The following is a 19,700-nucleotide window of genomic DNA, read 5'->3' as shown; positions in this document are numbered from 1 at the left end:
ATCGCAGCCTGTTCATTCATAACTGGGGACACATAGTACAACTGGGGACACATAGTACACAGTTATTTACAAACCCCGGAGTGATCAGACGATCACTCCGGTGTTTGCTCTGCACAGAGGGATCGTTAAATATCATTGATATTTAACGATCCCCGCTCGGCCACGCTACACAGAGCCGCTGTCATCCAAAAACTGACAGGATGACAGCGGCTCAGAACAGAAGACGCTCAGCCATCCTGAAATGCGGCCAGCCGCCGCTCGTTCCCGGGACCCCCCCGACCCCCCCGCCGGTGATTTTTTTACGGATCCCCGCTGCCACAGACCCTACAAGCAGTGGGGATCCATGGAGTCACTCATCCCTCCCTGGGATGGCTCCAGGGAGGGATGAGAGACTCCAGATGCCGGCGGCGGGGGGCGCCCGGTATTCTTAAAATTAGTGGTCATCAGCGGCTTGTGAGCCGCTGATGACAGCTATTAATTTAAAGGGGACAGTCTGCTGAACAGTTCTCGCTAAAGCGACCATGAGCTTATAGTAGAACTGTAAATGCCAGGTCCGTACGACGTACTGAGCTGGCCAGCTGGAAGCACTTTTGTAGCTCCGTACGACGTACGTCCTTGGCAGCGAAAGGGTTAAACTTCCAATATTTGAAACAATTGTTGCTGGACTCTTGACATATTTCTGATTTCGTTTTTGTTTCTTCCAGGACTATAAAAAGTTTGTCTGAAGTCCAGATTGTGCAGGTGACCTGTGGTTTCCATCACTCAATGGCTCTCTCAAGAGGTAATGTGTTATACACAACTATCCAATCTTCCTTCTTTATTAAACCCACTGAATAATTCATTTTCTTGTTCACCAAAACACCACCACACGCAGATGTATTGTACTTGTGTCCCACATAATTGGTCTAGATGAAAGATGGCATGTTAAAGTGTAACTTGCGCTTAGTGAGAAACGTTTGAGCTTCTGCCAGATATTTGTTGTCTGTGTCTCTATTTTGCACTAAATAAAACTCTAACAGATGCTCAAAACCTTCCACACATTATCTAGAACTAGCCAAAGCTTCTTCAAAATGGGCCAGAAAGTTCTGTATGCTAGGTTCAGAGCAGTACATCTTGGTGATCTCCCTACACCCAGGCTATAAGTGGACAGTAAAGGAGCAGCAGCAGACTGATGAGGTTATCACTCTGCTCTTTCCTCCTGTCAGTATATTTCTTGGCAGCACATGTGTGCAGTACTCCTGCTTGGCCCCTAGTGATGCCATTTCCTCTCTCTGTCAGCTATGCTGTACAGGGGATTGCAAGAGGCTGATATCAAGTCAAATTGAGGCACTTACTTTTCAGATACACTATTTTTCATTTAAAAATACATTTAGTGATATTTGTTTTTACTATATAACTGTATTGATTGCCTTTTTTTACATTTCTGCCAGGATTTTGCTGTAACATTGGTCATATCTGTAAATGTTCATCTGTACTTTTGTTTGGTAAACATTGTAGATATTTGCCTGTATCATATAACATTGTGTTTTGTCTGCACTACAGAAAGTCAAATCTTTGCCTGGGGAGCAAACCGATACGGCCAGCTTGGTCTGGGCTATGAGCAGAAGAATGTAAATGCACCCAGACCCTTAAAATCTTTATCAGGGATCCCATTTCACCAGATTGCTGCTGGAGGTGCCCACAGCTTTGCACTGACACTTTCAGGTGCCGTTTTTGGCTGGGGGCGGAACAAATTTGGTCAGCTTGGCCTTAATGATGAAAAAGGTAATTTATATATTATATGCTATATTTTAATAACATTCTTTATTATAGCACATGACTGTTAATAAGATGGCTTGGATATAACATGACATATATTCCTCATGCTGGGGTTTTTAGGAGTAGACGTGCAATTATATTATAGGGTGTTACATGTAATGTTTTACTTTCCTTCAGTTTATACTGTATGTATCAGTGCAAGTGCTCTTAAAGTGCACCCTTGCCAGCTACAGCCTGTCCTGAGCCATAACTGTCTATGCTGCTGCCTGTGAGGAATATGAGCCCTGACCCCTTGGCGTTGTTCACATGGTTTGGTTGTGGTAGATCATTCTGAAGAGGGAGAAGGCTGTGGCTTCTTTCGTAGAGCACTAGTGGCCAATGTTAATTTCAAACAAAGCACCCCTGCCATCTATCCCACCCTAGTCCTTGGCCCAGGGGCAAATCCAGCCTAAACCCCTGGCTTCCATACTGCAGGGGTTGACATCGTCAACCTTACAGCAAGATCCCGGGGAATGCGTAGTAGCCAAAATCTCATGACAAGGTGCTCCTTACCTGGGTAAAGTGTCAGCTCATGAGATTTGGACTGTTCAGCATTGTTAATGGGTGGCTCAGCAAATATGTGGACCTTGCTTTAGTGATTGTACTCCCTTGTATTCTTTAGTTTGTGAGATTAAGTATAATTTCATACACTCTCACCATCTGTTTAAAACACTCGGGCAGACATCAGACACTGTTCCTGTTGTGAAACTACAAGTCTTGGCATGCTGTGCCAACTTCCTGGCCATCCTTTAACATTTTTTGACCATCAGGGTTCCCTGTAAGACCACAACATAGGATAATGTATGGTCTCCTGGAATTGAAAATGGTCTAATCATAGTTAATTAAAACAGTTTGTTTGCTTGTCTACTGTAAAAATTGGTTTTATGGGTTATACTGATAGCCTAACATGATTCCAAAGTCGGTCCCCCCCCCCCCTTACAAACTGTATCCTGTGATAGTGATTACAATTTCATGTCTTGTCTTTCATTGCAGACAGAGATTTTCCATTTCTTCTCAAGTCACTGCGCTCTCATAAGATTGTATATATCTGCTGTGGAGAAGACCACACTGCTGCACTTACTAAGGTACGGTAAACAACAGGCTTACTAGATCAGCATTGTATGCTGAAGGCATAAAAAGAGAAAGCGTTGTTGTCTTTGTAGAATCTGTTCTATCATGTTGGTCACAGTCAGTAAGGTATTGATTCTTTTGAATAGGAGGGTGGCGTGTTCACCTTTGGAGCTGGAGGATATGGGCAACTAGGCCACAATTCTACTACTCATGAAATTAACCCAAGGAAAGTGTTTGAGCTCATGGGCAACATTGTCACACAGATTGCATGTGGCAGGTAATTGCTTCCAAACCAATCATAATATTACTGCTTTGAATTTGACTTAAAGATAAAAGATTGTATGGCTACTTTGAACCTTTTCCTATGTAAGAACACAGTTTCTGAAATGCAAGGAAGCCATTTCTCGTCATTCACTGTTGGACTTGACATCAGCAGGTTTATATGAGATTGTTCTTTGATCTGATATATCCAATACAGCTACTTTGTTATACTGCCCATACAATGGTCTTCACTGAACGAGAAAAAAATCCCTTAATTCCCCCACCCCGCCTCATTGGTTGCAGTCACTGTTTGAGACTTTTCAGACCTTTGATAAAAGTCAATTAAAGTGACACGAAGGGCAAAAGTCTGCCCCCCCTACCCCCACGGTGATAATGTAAGGACTTACCTTAAATAAATGCCTCTTAATGCGATCATGTTATTCTGTCCTTACTGTCCTTTTCAGCTGTCCCTCCAGCGCTGGTGCGGGTCTCCGATCTAGCGCTGACTCCTCTTTCCTCCTCTTCTCTGATGTCCCACGGAGTCTCTGCACGCTGCTTCATAGACTTACCTTGTGTCTCCTCGTCTCCCGGCCGAACATCTGAACTGCGCATGCGCCCGCCCCACGATGCTTTGCGACCGCCCGATAAATTTTCAGATGTTCGGACGGGTGCACGTGGCGGAGACGCAGGTGAGTATTAACCCTTTGAAAAAGTTTTTGTTTTTTTTAATCGTTTTACATATATCTACTGCTTGCTAGCAGTAGATATATGCAAAAACAAATGAGGGTTTAATAACCCTTTAATAAACAACTTTTGTTTAAAGGTGGGGTATTGGCCGACCTCACACTGCTCACATTTTGGCTGAGTCAGCAGGATGTATGGCCAGCTTTAGTTTGTCATTCAAGCAGCACATTTACTATTTCCTAACTGTGAAGGATAGAAAAATGTATGTGGGATACTGCATGGAAGATTCAAAGGAGAGGTGCACTTCTAAAGGAAACTGTGCTGGGCTCTCTTCCCTTAGACACTCTGGAGTTGGCCTGCTATTCTTTATAGCTGGTGCCAGCATATGGATGGTGCTAGGGGATGTAAACAGTGCTCAGCCCTTGCCAAGCCACAGCGGTCATCTTGCTAGAAGTCTGTATCAGGGAATTGTAAGACCATTTTACAGACTTTTAACAGGTACTTGACGATGGCTCAGCAAAATATTAACTGATATGATTCTAATCCCAGAACAATTTAACTTTCTCATTCCGTATATGTGTCAGCCAGGAGAACTCCACTTCTCCATATAACTATCACAGTGCTCCTGGAATGGTATTGCTGGGTTTATAATGAATATTATAAGGGTGCCTCCTGTACATACGTCAGTTGCCAGACTAATAGCTACACACTAGAAACATTTCTTAGGCAGGATTTAAATGTACAACCTCTGCATTACAAGAATGTTGTCTTAACATGAGGCTGTGTGACCAACATTTTCAGAGGTCTAACTCTTGACAGCTTCATGTCAATGTTCCCTTCCCTAAGCAGTACAGACTCTCCTTCCTTTTGCTCCATTTCCACTTTTTTCAACTACCAGGACCAAGGAAAGGAATCCCTAGATCATCTCCATATTGCTCTACTTATATGCGGTGGAGAACTGTCTCCCTGTCCCAATGTTATTTAAACATATATTTTATGATTAGCATACAGGGTGGCACTTGGCATGCAATCCAGTGATCCAGGCTTTGCAGTGGCAGCACCTTCTTTCTCTCATGTGTTGGCTGCACAGAGGTAATGCCATCCAAGGTAGAGAAAGCTCATCCCTGCACAGAATGTGCACGATATACTACAGCCATACAGAGTGGCTTTTTTCTGAAATGATTTTCAGTCTGGTTTTTTAGCTTGGTGTGATAGATGGATTGCAGAATATTTTTTTAATTGTTAGATCTGCTTTAAATGTTGTCCTGAAGAGTCCAATGTAACGGTGTCCTCTTTTCTCCCTCCCCACCAAAGACAACACACGTTAGCATTTGTTCCTTCATCCGGGCGCATCTACTCTTTTGGATTAGGAGGCAATGGACAATTAGGGACTGGGTCTACGTGCAATAGAAAAAGTCCATTCCCTGTAAAGGGAAACTTACTATCCCATAGTGATTACTCCCAGCACTCTGAGGGTAAGCTACATATTTGATGATCATTTTGCTGTATGTTTTCCTCCTGGCTAATTGCCTTGTTTTTATGTTTTAGATGTGAAAGGGTATTACTGTGTGAAGAAGATGTACTCTGGTGGAGACCAAAGTTTTGCACATTATTTTCATATAAAGGTATTCTTAAATAACAAAACACAAAACTGATGTTGCTTCCTTAGTTGGTTATTTGAAATAAGAAGGACATGTTATATCTTGCTTATGGCACATTAGCTTTGTGTTGCTGCTGTGGCGTTAAGCAGAATTGTACTTTTCTTGAACCTAATAAAAAGAGATTAGACCTAAATCTCATAATAAAAAGAGATCACACATAATTCTGAATTATCACCCACTTTACTAAAACAAACTCCTAGATGACATTATTCAGTTTGCCCAACCATAAGTTTAGCCATCACATCTACTTTTAAGGGCTAAATAACAAGATCAGGTGCAGATGTGCTTACAAGATAACGCCTTCGATGTCTAACTAGAATGGGTCTTCTCAGTGTCTGCTCTATGTCTTAGTTATACCTGCTGGTTGGAGGGACCCAGTCTTCAAAGCCATTTAGTCTTTTTTCTAGGTACTGTGTATCCCTTACTGGATTCTTATTTGATCTCTAGTTATTAACCCAAAACCTTTTTACCATCTGACGTACAGTATCTGTGCAGAGGGATATTCTGCTTGGCAGGCTGGGCCTCTGGGGTCTGCAGATGAGTGAGTGAGTGGATGAGCTGCAAGTGTTTATCACAGAGCTCTGCATATCCTCTTTGGTGTTTATACACTGAGTGGCCAGATTATTATGACCACCCCATCAGTACTTCGTTGGGCCACCTTTTGCCTTCAATACTGCGGCGATTCTTCTTGGCATTGACTCAACGAGATGTTGAAAGGTGATGCGAGGAATCGGACACCATGCCTGATGAATAGCACTGTCCAGTTCTGTGAGATTTGATGGTTGTGGAACCAGCTGCCTGATGGCTCTTTCAACTTCGTCCCACAAATGCTCAATTGGATTGAGATCTGGTGATTGTGGGGGCCACCTAAGGTAAAGGTAAATTCTCCCTCATGTTCTTACGAGCACCGTGGCATGGCGCATTGTCTTGTTGGAAGAAGCCATCTCCATTGGGATACACCATCAACATGATAGGATGAACTTGATCAACAACGATACTTTGGTATGTTGTGCTATTCAGACGTTGTTCCACATGAATTAAAGGGCCCAAATCATGCCAGGAAAACATGCCCCAAACCATAACACTGCCCCCACCAGCTTGAAGGGTTGTACTCATGCATGTGGGGTGCATGCTTTCATGCTGTTCCCGCCAAATTCTTACACTGCCATCTGCATGATGCAACTGGAAACATGATTTATTGGACCACATTACTTTTTTCCAATGCTCGACTGTCCAATCCTTGTGTTCCTGTGCGAATTGGAGACGTTTTATCTTGTTTACTGCAGACAGCAAAGGTGTTCGAACAGGCCTTCGACTTTCATATCCCATACGATGCAGTGTACGGCGAACAGTGCGTTCAGAGATCATTTGAGAGGATCCCTGAATAAGTTCTGAAGTCATTTGATGCACTGTTGCCCTTCTGTTGTCTTGTACCAGTCTTGCCACTCTCCGTTTTGCCCTAACATTGACTAGTCGCTGACGGCCACAATTCGCACGTTCAGACCCAGATTTTCGGCTGACAGTCCAGTCTTTAAACACTTTAACAACAGCTGCTCTTGAACATTTAACGAATTCTGCTGTTTTGCTGATACTCGCTCCATGGCTCCGAGCGCCAGCAATCATCCCACATTCAAAGGCTGTTAAATCGCGTTGTTTACCCATATCTTCAGAAAAAAATCACTTCTACTGTCGTGGTAAACAACCTGCTTCCCTATTTATAATGGTCTGGCCCTCTACAAATGTCATGTGGTCATAATAATCTGGCCACTCAGTGTATACTTTATCAAAGCAAACTGTATATTAGAGACTGCTTTTTTGATCTCCACTAGGCATATGTTATCAGGATCTGGTGAGTGGTCTATATACTTCCAGTTATGTTGATGTTAGGACTATTTATCGCACTCGGTGATCCTAATGGGAGGAGCCCAATCATGTTTTGAATTTATAGAAAATATTTGCTTGTGTTCTTTGGATTTCATATTACGTGGTCACCCAAGTCTGGGGTCAGTTTACAAGGGCATGATTCTGCTTTCTACAAATTGTCACTTGTATTAAATGATGAAGTTTCTCATTTCTAGAACTGCCTTCCTCCAGATGACTTCAGAATCTGTAACCATTCCAGGTGCATATGGACCATAAATGAAGAGCTCATCCAGAGGTGGCTGAATTTCTCATCTGGAAGGCTTCCACCAGACATAGTAAAGTAAGATTTTTGTCTGTGAACACTGTTAACGTGGTTAAGTATGTGTTAAACTTTCTACATGTCCACAAATAGCTCAATCTTTTCTCTGCCAATGTTGTATCACCTATGTCATGTCTGTCCCTCTCATTAGGCCCCGTTCACATGTAGCGACGTATCGCGCGATTTCCGCCGCGATATCGCGAGAAGTCGCCAGCCAATCCTTTTCAATGGAGCTGTCTTAACTCCATGTCGCGGTCGCAAGTCGCTTCTACCGGACCCTTTTTTCGGCGGATTTTGCGCGATTTTGCTTTTTTTCTATGGAGCCCGACGGAGAAGTTCGCGCTACCGTGGCTGGAACGTCGCCCCGAAAGTCGCGCTATCCTGGCCGCTGCAAAGGTATGTCGCTACATGTGAACGGGGTCTTAGACAACTAGTCACTTAGGTGCTACGTCTTGGCAATGATTTTAAAAAAGTAACTCCGGAACCTGAGGCTTTCATTATTTAATTTTTTAAGATATTTCTTGTGATTTTTATTTTATTTTTAGTGCCATTTTGTTTTGACAGTGAAATCGACAAAGTGTTTTCATCTGCTGCCTGCCTGAATGGAAGCTTTTTGTCTACCAGGTAAATGCCATGCATGTCTCATTTCACCTGTTTAAAGGTCTAACTTGTTTAATCATCTTGAAAGTTGCTTATTCTGTATATTATTAAAAAAATGTGTATTACATTGCTTGTGTTACAGCTTGGATTTAAAAATTTAAAACTGGGTGGTTTAAAGAAGAGAAAATGAAGTTGGAAATATTCAAAAAGAAACATCTTTTTTTTTCTTTACATGAGGGAAAGTCATTAGAGAGTAGGGAGGGGAAGTCAGGAAATGGGGTGGGGAGGGAGGTGGAGAAAGGGTGATAAGGATTCAGGTTGAGGGGAGAATTGGCACAGGAGGTGTATAGAGCCTGTCCATCTATTATTCCTCCAGAGGCGGGTCTGAAAGAAAGGGTCTTAGGATGGTGAAAAGTGGAAGTAGAATTGGATGGTAGGAGTAAATGTGAGGGATAGACATGTTATCCCATTGGGTCTTTTTTCTTTTCTTATATATATTCTTTTTTTTCTTTTTTTTTTTTCTATAAAATGTATTATGTAAATTTATATTGAATTTAAGTGCAATAAAAACATATTAAACAAAAAAAAAAAGAAACATCTGGCATTAAAATACAATTATTTTTGCCACCCCTGACATCACTACAGGGGCTGGCCAACAATGATTATGGTGAATATCTATGTAAGGCCTAGTTCACACAGGCTTCGGCTTGTATAAGAGCAAGGTGAGTGGCAAGCATTTGCAGAGCTTTCTGCAAGTTTTTGTTGGAGTTTGTAAAGCGCAATTCAGCTCCAGTTTGGGAATGTTACACTTGGATCTTATTGGGAGCGCTGACTGTCAATTTAACAAGCTGCTAGCAGGCTTTAACAAGCTTCAAGCTGTGCTGAAGCTTATTGAAATCAGCTTGTTTAAAGCGACAGTCCGCACTCCCATTAAGATCTGTGTTACCATTCCCAACCTCGAGCTGAAGGGTGCTTTAAAGGCTTCAAGAAAGCTGCTCGAAGGTCGCCGAAAGCTTTACAAAGAGCCAAAGCTCTTATACAACCTAAAGCCTTTGTGATTTAGGCCTATTTTAACCCACAAACAACCCGGTCATTTGAAGATGGAAGACGGGTTCTACATTTGCTATTAGTTCATCTGCCACTTTGTTGTTCTTTGCTTTTTGGCCTGCCCAGCGCTGCGCAGCCACTGTTGAGAATCTTTATAGTCCTGCACCTTGTCCCCACTGCATGTACAGCCTAAATTTCATTCATTTAAATGGAACGTCCATCAACAGGTTGATTGTTGCAGGCTGGTTTTCAATAAAAAACACGGAATGCCAAGCATCAGAGGAAGGGGCAATTAGGGATTTACTGTATTTCTTAAATCTTGCACGTTTTCCATTTTTGTTAAGATAATTAATAGAAGAATTGAGTAGTATGTATAGGTTGTATAACTTTTTGATAGGTCCACATTAATACAGCAGTGTGCAAAGTGCAGGAACCCAAAGCAACAAGTCAAATTCATGTTATGCCGAGTATGGTTCACTGAAATCCAAGTACTAGCTGTTGATCCATATTGTCTTTTTGTGTTACTTGCCTTGTTATGTTTTTCTGTGACTTACACCATTTTCTTTTGCAGCAATAATGATCATTATAGAACGGGTGCTAAATTCTCAGGGATAGATATGAATTCTGCAAGGCTTCTCTTTCACAAGCTGCTGGATTCAGCAAACCAACAAACCGTACAACAGGTTAGATTCAAACAAATGGCATAGTGGATTGTGTAAACACACTAAGCTAACTTACAAACTATTAGTGCAGCGGTCTCAACGTACCGGCCCGCGAGCCAATTGCCCGCGAGCCGGTACTGTGTGTCCCGCAGCCAGCTGACAAGTCGGGTACGCAGTGGCCGCGTACCTGGCTTGTGGGAGCAGCTACACGCTCTGCATCTTTGTCGGTTGCAGACGGCAGAGTTGCTCCTACTGTTACCTCCAGCACTGAGATCTTTTCGGCTGGAGCTAAGTTCTGAGCTTCGGTCGAAAGGATGTATTAGTGAGGTCTGCAGCAGACCTCACTAATCACAACTAGAGCATCGGGGATCGATCTGCCTCCTTACAGCCTCCTCCCTGCAAAAAGGTAAGCAGGAGTTTTGTATTTGTTTTAATTTCTGTTTTCTTATTATATTCAGACAAATGCATTATATATTTACAGTATATGTGTATCTTAGATTGTGAGCCCTCACGGGCAGGGCCCTCCATTACATCTTGTCTTGAAGTGTATTGCGATTGTAATGTCTTCCTTATATTGTAAAGCTCTGCACAAACTGTTGGCGCTATATAAATCCTGTATAATAATAATATAATTGTATTATTTGATTATATTCTGTAAACTGATAACTACTGCATTAAGATATGGCATTGCAGATGAACACTGCAGCCAGAAGGTGGCAGTGCCCTTCTTCAGGTTGAAGGCAATAATTTTTGTAATGAAGCCTCCAACCTGCATGTGATCACTATGTAATAGCTGATATAGGAGAAGGTTAGCTAAACAATAAATCTTCTGTATTTTTCAGCTGCAAAAAGAAATTCAAAAGGAAAATGTAGTTATTGGAAATATTACATGTCGTTGTGCGTTCCATCAGTCCCACAAATTTGTTTATTGCTCAGTTTTAGCAATGCCTGAACTAGGCAACCTTGGAAAGGCTATCACAGTTAATGACAAATGCAGATAAAGGATTTATTTGGAGACTGTTATCTACAGTCTTGAAAATCTGCCAGTAAATTTTTGAGCACCGACTTTGTTGTTCATTTTATGAAGCTTATTTTTGCTCTCTTTTACCATTCAGGTGGCTGCCAGTTTAGAAAAAAATCTTATACCAAGCCTAACAAGTTCACCTCCTGACATTGAAGCTTTGAGATTGTACCTCACGTTGCCAGAGTGTCCTCTGATGACAGATCCCAACAATTTTTTCTCTTTAGCAGTGCCATTTGGGACAGCAATTATCAGCCTTAAGAAATCGCCACTGAAAATTCTAGGTGAGTGTCGCAGATGTCACACACAGTGCCATTTTTATGGGTGAAAAAAAGACTTGTAGAGTGGGGGATTTGATGACTTCTACTTCTGAGTGAAATATGTAGGGTATCACTGCTGATTTTCATTTTAAAATGCTAGTTTGTTGACTGTCTTTAGTAAGGATGCACTGATACCGGTTTATCGAGTACCGATATTTTGCTTTGCTTTCTGCTGGCATGGAGCCGCCTTCGTGGGCAACCAGAAAGCCGGCCAGCATGTAATGACATGCTGCTCGGCTTCCTGATTGCCCGGGAAGCCGGCTCCATGTTTGGCCAGCTCGATCGGCTGGGAAGCCGGCTTCCCAGCCAGTTAGCATTGAGCTGGCTTTCTGGCCAATCAGGAAGCTGGGCGGCAAATAATGACCCACCTCCCGGCATCCTGATTGGCTGGGAACCCGACTCCATGCTAATTGGACAGGAAGCAGTCTTCCCAGCCAATCAGCAAGGAGCCAGCTGTTCGGCTGGCTCGATGCTGAGTGGCTGGGAAGCCAGCTTTCCAGCCAATCCGCATGGAGCCGGCTTCCCGGCCAATCAGGACGCCTGGAGAAAGGTCTTTACTCAACACCCGGAAGCTGGCTGTCGAGTAATGACCCGGCATCCTGATTGCCCAGGAAGCTAGCTCCATGTTCCCCTATGGCACTGCCGGTCTGAGGAAATTTTCCTCTGACCGGAAGTTTCCGGTATCGGGGAAGGTATCGGAGCATTTGGGCAAGTACAAGAAATTAACTCAGAAAACGCTTTCTTTTAAGTAGCCCTTTCTCACACCACCACCCACCTTCTGATGTCCTAAGGCTGATGCCACACAGGCAATCTTGACATTGATGACAATTCACAAGTGTCTGAATCTCAGAGCTTCTGTGCGATTGCTTTGGCAGTGCTTGAGGCCAGCAAGGAAGCAATTTCACAGATGGAAGTCAAAGGCTCTCCAGGATGACTCTGCATTGCCACTGAAAATGTGTCACTAGATCCAGCTTCATCCATGTAACATCAGTGTAGAAAAGTCAGAAGCTTTTCAGCCACTGTTGTGTGATGGATTGACGAGCTCTCTCTATATTGAAAGTGAGCCTGTAAGCGCATGGTAATACATACCTGCAAAAGAAAGACTGTATATATTTACTTTTAGGACAGGCCATTTCTTGAAAAGATGGCACAATTTACTGCTCACCGTCCTGCAAGTTTTCACTCATTGCATATTTACCTGGTTATTTGCATACGTGTTTAAATAACCTGCTCCCCTATCACTCGCTGTGGTTTCTCCTGCTGGTCCATATGTCACTGCAGGAAGTACAAGCCAGCAAGCAGAGGGGAAAATAGGTATTCTTTCCATTTGACTGGTCGACTACGTGCAGAGAATGGTGAGAAGTGAAGCGACGGCTTTTCAAGAGATGGTCCGGCAGAAGGGTAGGAAATGTGTAGTGCGTTTAGATTGTGTTCAGTGGATTGCTTATGAGATGTTGGAGTGTTCACCTTTATAGTCAAACCCCCATGGTGCCTGTACACTGCATGGTTGCTCATAATTGTCATTATAAGAATTCTTCATTCTGAAATGTAGTTATTTGTGCTGTCAACTTTGTAATGTGTATTGTTTCTGTTGACAGAAAATTGGTGGTCTGTACTCGAACCCTCCGAATTCATGCGGCTAGTACAGCTCTTTAAAGATGTTGTGTTACATCTCCTGAAACTAGCAAAAAATGGAATCCTATTTGCTGAAAGAATACTTTTCAACACTTTTCTGAATACAGCCTTCAAAATTCTTGAGATTCTACATAGGGTATGTGTGGGCATATATATTTAGATAATAAAGTAGATATGTTGTCGTGTAACATATAGTAAAGGCAAAATACACATCTACATTTACTAGGGATGCACCGATACCATTTTTTTAAGATCGAGTACGAGTACCGATACTTTTTTTCAAGTACTCACCGATACCAATTACTGATACTTGTTCTTAAAGGGGCAGGTCACATTTTTTTCTAAAGCAATACAAAATAATGATTTTAGGTCAGTTTCTTCATATTATGAAGAACATGAAATGAATAGTTATCATGCCATTGCTAACTAAGGCTTGGATCCCCATAGTGGGGAAAATAGATGAGCACATGTCCCAGACTCCAGAACACTGTATTGTATAGTGTGGCACAGCCATATCCAATTCTGCCTACCTGGCTTTATATTATACATTTTTTACAGTGTTCTGGAGTCTGGACATGTGCTCATATATTTTCCCCACTAGGGGGATACAAGCCTTCGTTTAGCAATATCTACATATTATATGCAGTTAAACAGCATTTTTGTGCCCAGGCCCCATGCGGTGCTGCAGTACTAATAGAAAACAACTTTTGTTTCTGCCTGGAGATCCGAACCATTTAAATTACCCTTTATCTCATTTTTGTCAACCAGATCCGTAACCAAAATGAACCCTATATACCAAAAAGATAAACCAGCTAACAAGAGTGGCTGGTTTAAAAAGGGTTAACAGAGGATCGGGACAAGTATTCCAATTACAAAAAGAGTTTATTAGATAAAATATCAGTTTTGGACATAAATATCATATCACTAACTGGTTTTAAAAAAAACAAAAAAGCATGACATACAATTATAAATCTTCAGGTATGCAGATCTGTTTTTATAATGTGCTCTCATTCATATATGCTAATCAGCTGACACCAAAGGATAATACGTTCCATATAACGTATTATCCTTTGGTGTCCGCTGGTATCTGAAATACACGTATTAATCTCCAGTGGGAGAAACAAGGAAGTTACATAGTAGCACCTTCTTAAAAAATCAGTTTCATTCCCACATGGTTTCAGCTGATTAGCATATATGAATGAGAGCACATTATACAAACAGATCTGCATACCTGAAGATTTATAATTGTATGTCAAGTTTTTTTGTTTTTTTTTAAAACCAGTTAGTGATATGATGTTTATGTCCAAAACTGATATTTTATCTAATAAACTCTTTTTGTAATTGGAATACTTGTCCCGATCCTCTGTTAACCCTTTTTAAAATTAGCCACTCTTGTTAGCTGGTTTATCTTTTTGGTATATATGGTGCTGCAGTACTAACCTGCTGTGTCGTCTTCTCCGTCTGCTTCAGCCACTCCGTGTCACAGCCTAGTCATCTGCTCCATTCTGACCTCTTCTCCCACTGATTGGCCGATTTGGATGATGACAGGCTTCCTCACCAGTCACTCCTGACTGGTGAGGAAGCCTGTCTATCATCCAATCGGCCAATCAGTGGGAGAGGAGGTCAGAATGGAGTAGATGACTGAGGATTTGGAGGAGGAGTTCGCGGCCATCTTGTTTCATTGAAGACGCGATGGAGGTCCTGTGTGCTGCGGTTTCGGGTCCCTGAAGATGGCGGATGCGGCACAGGTACTCGTTTTTTGTATCGGAGTATTTGTACGAGTACTCGGTATCGCCGCCGATACCGATGCTTGTATCGGTGCATCCCAAACATTTACATATGAGAATCACTGAAAGCACAGCATGCACAGTTTCAGATTATTGTCACCCATGTTGCACATTACAATGTCCTATCCTAAAGAGTAAGACCCCCAACACTGAACATCCCTGTAACCCTTTAAATCTGCCTAATGTAAATGTAAGTTCTTGTCTGCATACTCACCTCTGCTACCTCATGATCCTCTGCACTGAAGACTAACCATTCCTGCCCCAAAGGATACCAATAATATTCCATATGTTGATTGTATGCTGTTCTCTTTTTTTTTTAGGTGAATGAGAAGTCAGCACAGATTATCCCCTATGATAAGTTCTACATTCATGAAATACAGGACTTTATTAATATTCAGAAAGAATATGTGGATTGGATGCAGCAACGAATGCATGGTGCGGTAAGTGCCGTGGCTCTTATGTAGATTACTTATTTTCTACTTTTACAAGTTGAGTGCCCTTATCTGTGAATATTTGGAGAAGAGGCATTCTTTGTTTGCAGTACTCCTGCTTCCTCATTTATTTGGAAGGACACTTACAGGGCATTCATTTTGGTCAAAATTAAATACCAAGGCCTTAATTCATTGATGGTTCTTTATGTCAAAGTAAGAACCTGGTTGGCTGCTGCTGGCAGTTAGTTGTCTCAGATGCAGCTTGCTGTGCTTTTTTTTTTTTGGTTGCAAGGAGTAGGGCCTTTACATCACCCTGGTCGGGTGTTTACTCCCACCCAAGTGTGTGGCCAAGACAGCCAGCAGGTGGCTGTGAGATGAACATACTGGCTTTGCTGTCTGGGGTGTCTTCTTAATATATTTCTAAGGAGACTCCTGCATGCTACAGTGTTTCTGTGTTACCAGCACTGTAGTGGGTGCTCCTTAGGATCTTATGTAGAGAATGCAGATTGGAATCCAGAAGTTTTGGCCACATGTTATGACTAGGACAGTGTTGTGGGGTGAGTGGTGTAGACCAAGCCGAGGATAGAACCTTGCTCCACGCTAACCACAGAACTTAGAAGAATAGTGGGGTTCTGCTTTAAGTCTGCCCTTGTCATTGGTTGTGCTGTCTTTAAAGTAACAAGTACAAGAAATAAACATACACAAAAGTAGGTTGATTTATCTTCAGTTTTTAATGCGGCATAATTACACTGTTTGTGCGTACATTTCATTTTTGGATACTATATTTTATTTTGTTTTTAAAGCCCAATTGAACCCTCACAATTTATTACTGTAATGCATATAGCAAATCTTATCTTTTTTTTTTTTTTTTTTTTTACCATAATATCACGGTTTAAAATACCCTCTCACTGAAAGCGGCAGTCTGACTCTTCCGCAGTCCAGAATTCCGCGGACAATACATCACTCTTGCAGGCTGAGCAGAACTGTTTGTTAATCCACTGTTCAGGAAGGGGTTGTGTCAAAATGCAGGAGACTGACTCTCTAGATTGCTGCAACACAGTGGGGGGAATTTGTCATAACTGGAGCAGACAGAATGTGGAGCAGTTGCCAGTGGCAACCAATCAGCAGCTCTCCAGTTTTCTCGGGTAAGATTTGAAAATGAGAAGCTGATTGGTTGCAGTGCAAATCTGCTCCAGATTTTGTCTGCTCCAGTTTTGATAAATTTCCCTCAGTGTGTTTTAACCCTTGCTACAGAACTTACCAGTTAAAGGAGATGAGTGATTTCCACTCACCTCATAGTTCCAGTATGATGACAGGCTTCCTCACCAGTCACTCCTGACTGGTGAGGAAGCCTGTCTATCATCCAATCGGCCAATCAGTGGGAGAGGAGGTCAGAATGGAGTAGATGACTGAGGATTTGGAGGAGGAGTTCGCGGCCATCTTGTTTCATTGAAGACGCGATGGAGGTCCTGTGTGCTGCGGTTTCGGGTCCCTGAAGATGGCGGATGCGGCACAGGTACTCGTTTTTTGTATCGGAGTATTTGTACGAGTACTCGGTATCGCCGCCGATACCGATGCTTGTATCGGTGCATCCCAAACATTTACATATGAGAATCACTGAAAGCACAGCATGCACAGTTTCAGATTATTGTCACCCATGTTGCACATTACAATGTCCTATCCTAAAGAGTAAGACCCCCAACACTGAACATCCCTGTAACCCTTTAAATCTGCCTAATGTAAATGTAAGTTCTTGTCTGCATACTCACCTCTGCTACCTCATGATCCTCTGCACTGAAGACTAACCATTCCTGCCCCAAAGGATACCAATAATATTCCATATGTTGATTGTATGCTGTTCTCTTTTTTTTTTAGGTGAATGAGAAGTCAGCACAGATTATCCCCTATGATAAGTTCTACATTCATGAAATACAGGACTTTATTAATATTCAGAAAGAATATGTGGATTGGATGCAGCAACGAATGCATGGTGCGGTAAGTGCCGTGGCTCTTATGTAGATTACTTATTTTCTACTTTTACAAGTTGAGTGCCCTTATCTGTGAATATTTGGAGAAGAGGCATTCTTTGTTTGCAGTACTCCTGCTTCCTCATTTATTTGGAAGGACACTTACAGGGCATTCATTTTGGTCAAAATTAAATACCAAGGCCTTAATTCATTGATGGTTCTTTATGTCAAAGTAAGAACCTGGTTGGCTGCTGCTGGCAGTTAGTTGTCTCAGATGCAGCTTGCTGTGCTTTTTTTTTTTTGGTTGCAAGGAGTAGGGCCTTTACATCACCCTGGTCGGGTGTTTACTCCCACCCAAGTGTGTGGCCAAGACAGCCAGCAGGTGGCTGTGAGATGAACATACTGGCTTTGCTGTCTGGGGTGTCTTCTTAATATATTTCTAAGGAGACTCCTGCATGCTACAGTGTTTCTGTGTTACCAGCACTGTAGTGGGTGCTCCTTAGGATCTTATGTAGAGAATGCAGATTGGAATCCAGAAGTTTTGGCCACATGTTATGACTAGGACAGTGTTGTGGGGTGAGTGGTGTAGACCAAGCCGAGGATAGAACCTTGCTCCACGCTAACCACAGAACTTAGAAGAATAGTGGGGTTCTGCTTTAAGTCTGCCCTTGTCATTGGTTGTGCTGTCTTTAAAGTAACAAGTACAAGAAATAAACATACACAAAAGTAGGTTGATTTATCTTCAGTTTTTAATGCGGCATAATTACACTGTTTGTGCGTACATTTCATTTTTGGATACTATATTTTATTTTGTTTTTAAAGCCCAATTGAACCCTCACAATTTATTACTGTAATGCATATAGCAAATCTTATTTTTTTTTTTTTTTTTTTTTTTTACCATAATATCACGGTTTAAAATACCCTCTCACTGAAAGCGGCAGTCTGACTCTTCCGCAGTCCAGAATTCCGCGGACAATACATCACTCTTGCAGGCTGAGCAGAACTGTTTGTTAATCCACTGTTCAGGAAGGGGTTGTGTCAAAATGCAGGAGACTGACTCTCTAGATTGCTGCAACACAGTGGGGGGAATTTGTCATAACTGGAGCAGACAGAATGTGGAGCAGTTGCCAGTGGCAACCAATCAGCAGCTCTCCAGTTTTCTCGGGTAAGATTTGAAAATGAGAAGCTGATTGGTTGCAGTGCAAATCTGCTCCAGATTTTGTCTGCTCCAGTTTTGATAAATTTCCCTCAGTGTGTTTTAACCCTTGCTACAGAACTTACCAGTTAAAGGAGATGAGTGATTTCCACTCACCTCATAGTTCCAGCCGACCTGTGACAATGAGACTGTCACAGGTCGGCTCAGTAGATCGGGAGGTGAGCGAACAGATACCGGCGTTCGCTCACCTCTCGATCCTGTCACGGCTCTCTTCCGTGACAGGGGGAGGGGCTGGATTCCCCCCTACCCGTTCCGATCCGCCAGCACTGACTGGCGGAACGGACGGGGGAGGGGGCGGGTACAGCTGGCTCTGCCTCTAGACAGGCAGAGCTAGCTGTCGCTCACGCAGCTGGGCGGATCCCGACATCGATGTCGGGATCCGCTCCGGCGCTTCAGTATACCGCGAGCTGTAGCTCGCGGTATACTGAGCTTAGGGTAACGGGAGGACGCTAGTTTGTGTCCTCCCGTTACCCTAAGGAGAACTATGGGGAAAAGCCCTGACCCCATAGTTCTCCTTTTAAAAAGTAAGAGACCAGATGTATTACTTATTTAGAGCATGGCTGCTTTATAGTAATACATTTTGTGGGTTCATTTGGGCTTTAAAGGTGTTTTTAAGCACTGATTTGTGTTATTTTAGCATATGAAAATAATGTCTTGAATTCAGGTATACAATGTCAGTTCCTTGCTAAAGTCCATAGAGTTGGATAAGAGTCTAGCATCAGGCACCTGCAGAGTAACAGAGACATGCTGTACTCATTTCAGTCACTACATATGTAGTCTATTGCTTGGGTTTGTAACAGTGCACAACGTTGTAGGCTTCCAGATTTAGCTGTTTTGTGGAATTTTTCATTTTAGCTAGTGTGCGTTTAAATTGCATTGGGAACATGGGTACTAACAAGCGCTTTCCTTCTACTGCATTTTCTCAGGATGTAAACCAGGGATTACCAGAGGTAAGAATAGGCTTTTCGTCTCATTGGTGTCTTCTGCCATATCCATTTAACCAATGCTCCTTTTCCCAGCATCCATTGCTCTAGGAACAGATCACATGCGGTCATTGTATAATTTTCCATGTCAGCTGCTCTACAGCATTACCAGTGAAAATGGGCTGTGGGTGGGCGTTCTTGCATCCTAATGAAATATTTGAGTGTGTGTTATTTTGTGTATTAAAGGGCAATGCTACCAGAAGCTCAGGACTCTAACTTACACTTTACATCATTTTTCATTTCCATTGTCCTTTTAAATCACTTTTTTTTATGTATGATGAATAATCAGCATGCACTTTTTTGTGTGTGTACCTTTTGATATATACACACTTAAATGGGACAACATTTTTCCAACCAGGCATCACTTCTTTGCCT

At 42.4% G+C, this 19,700-nt stretch overlaps 1 protein-coding gene across 1 annotated transcript in view; it reads left to right on the top strand.

Moving 5' to 3' along the window:
• The first annotated feature begins 708 nt into the window (after positions 1-708).
• The window catches only part of HERC4 (HECT and RLD domain containing E3 ubiquitin protein ligase 4), a 43,409-nt gene continuing 24,417 nt past the window's right edge, over positions 709-19,700 (top strand). The window contains exons 1-12 of the mRNA XM_018573517.1: positions 709-781; positions 1,543-1,764; positions 2,791-2,882; positions 3,015-3,145; positions 5,128-5,288; positions 5,362-5,438; positions 7,553-7,677; positions 8,221-8,280; positions 9,875-9,986; positions 11,081-11,270; positions 12,905-13,077; positions 15,049-15,168. Of these exons, the coding sequence (XP_018429019.1) occupies positions 766-781; positions 1,543-1,764; positions 2,791-2,882; positions 3,015-3,145; positions 5,128-5,288; positions 5,362-5,438; positions 7,553-7,677; positions 8,221-8,280; positions 9,875-9,986; positions 11,081-11,270; positions 12,905-13,077; positions 15,049-15,168 (1,479 nt within the window). The 5' untranslated portion in view covers positions 709-765. The remainder of the gene's footprint in view (positions 782-1,542; positions 1,765-2,790; positions 2,883-3,014; positions 3,146-5,127; positions 5,289-5,361; positions 5,439-7,552; positions 7,678-8,220; positions 8,281-9,874; positions 9,987-11,080; positions 11,271-12,904; positions 13,078-15,048; positions 15,169-19,700) is intronic.

Source organism: Nanorana parkeri, unplaced genomic scaffold (genome assembly GCF_000935625.1).
Source record: "Nanorana parkeri isolate BGI_ZX_2015 unplaced genomic scaffold, ASM93562v1 scaffold2410, whole genome shotgun sequence".
In the NCBI taxonomy this organism is placed as follows: Eukaryota; Metazoa; Chordata; class Amphibia; order Anura; family Dicroglossidae; genus Nanorana; species Nanorana parkeri.
The sequence above is the reverse complement of the archived record's forward strand: the minus strand, read 5'-3'. Positions and strand labels throughout refer to the sequence as shown.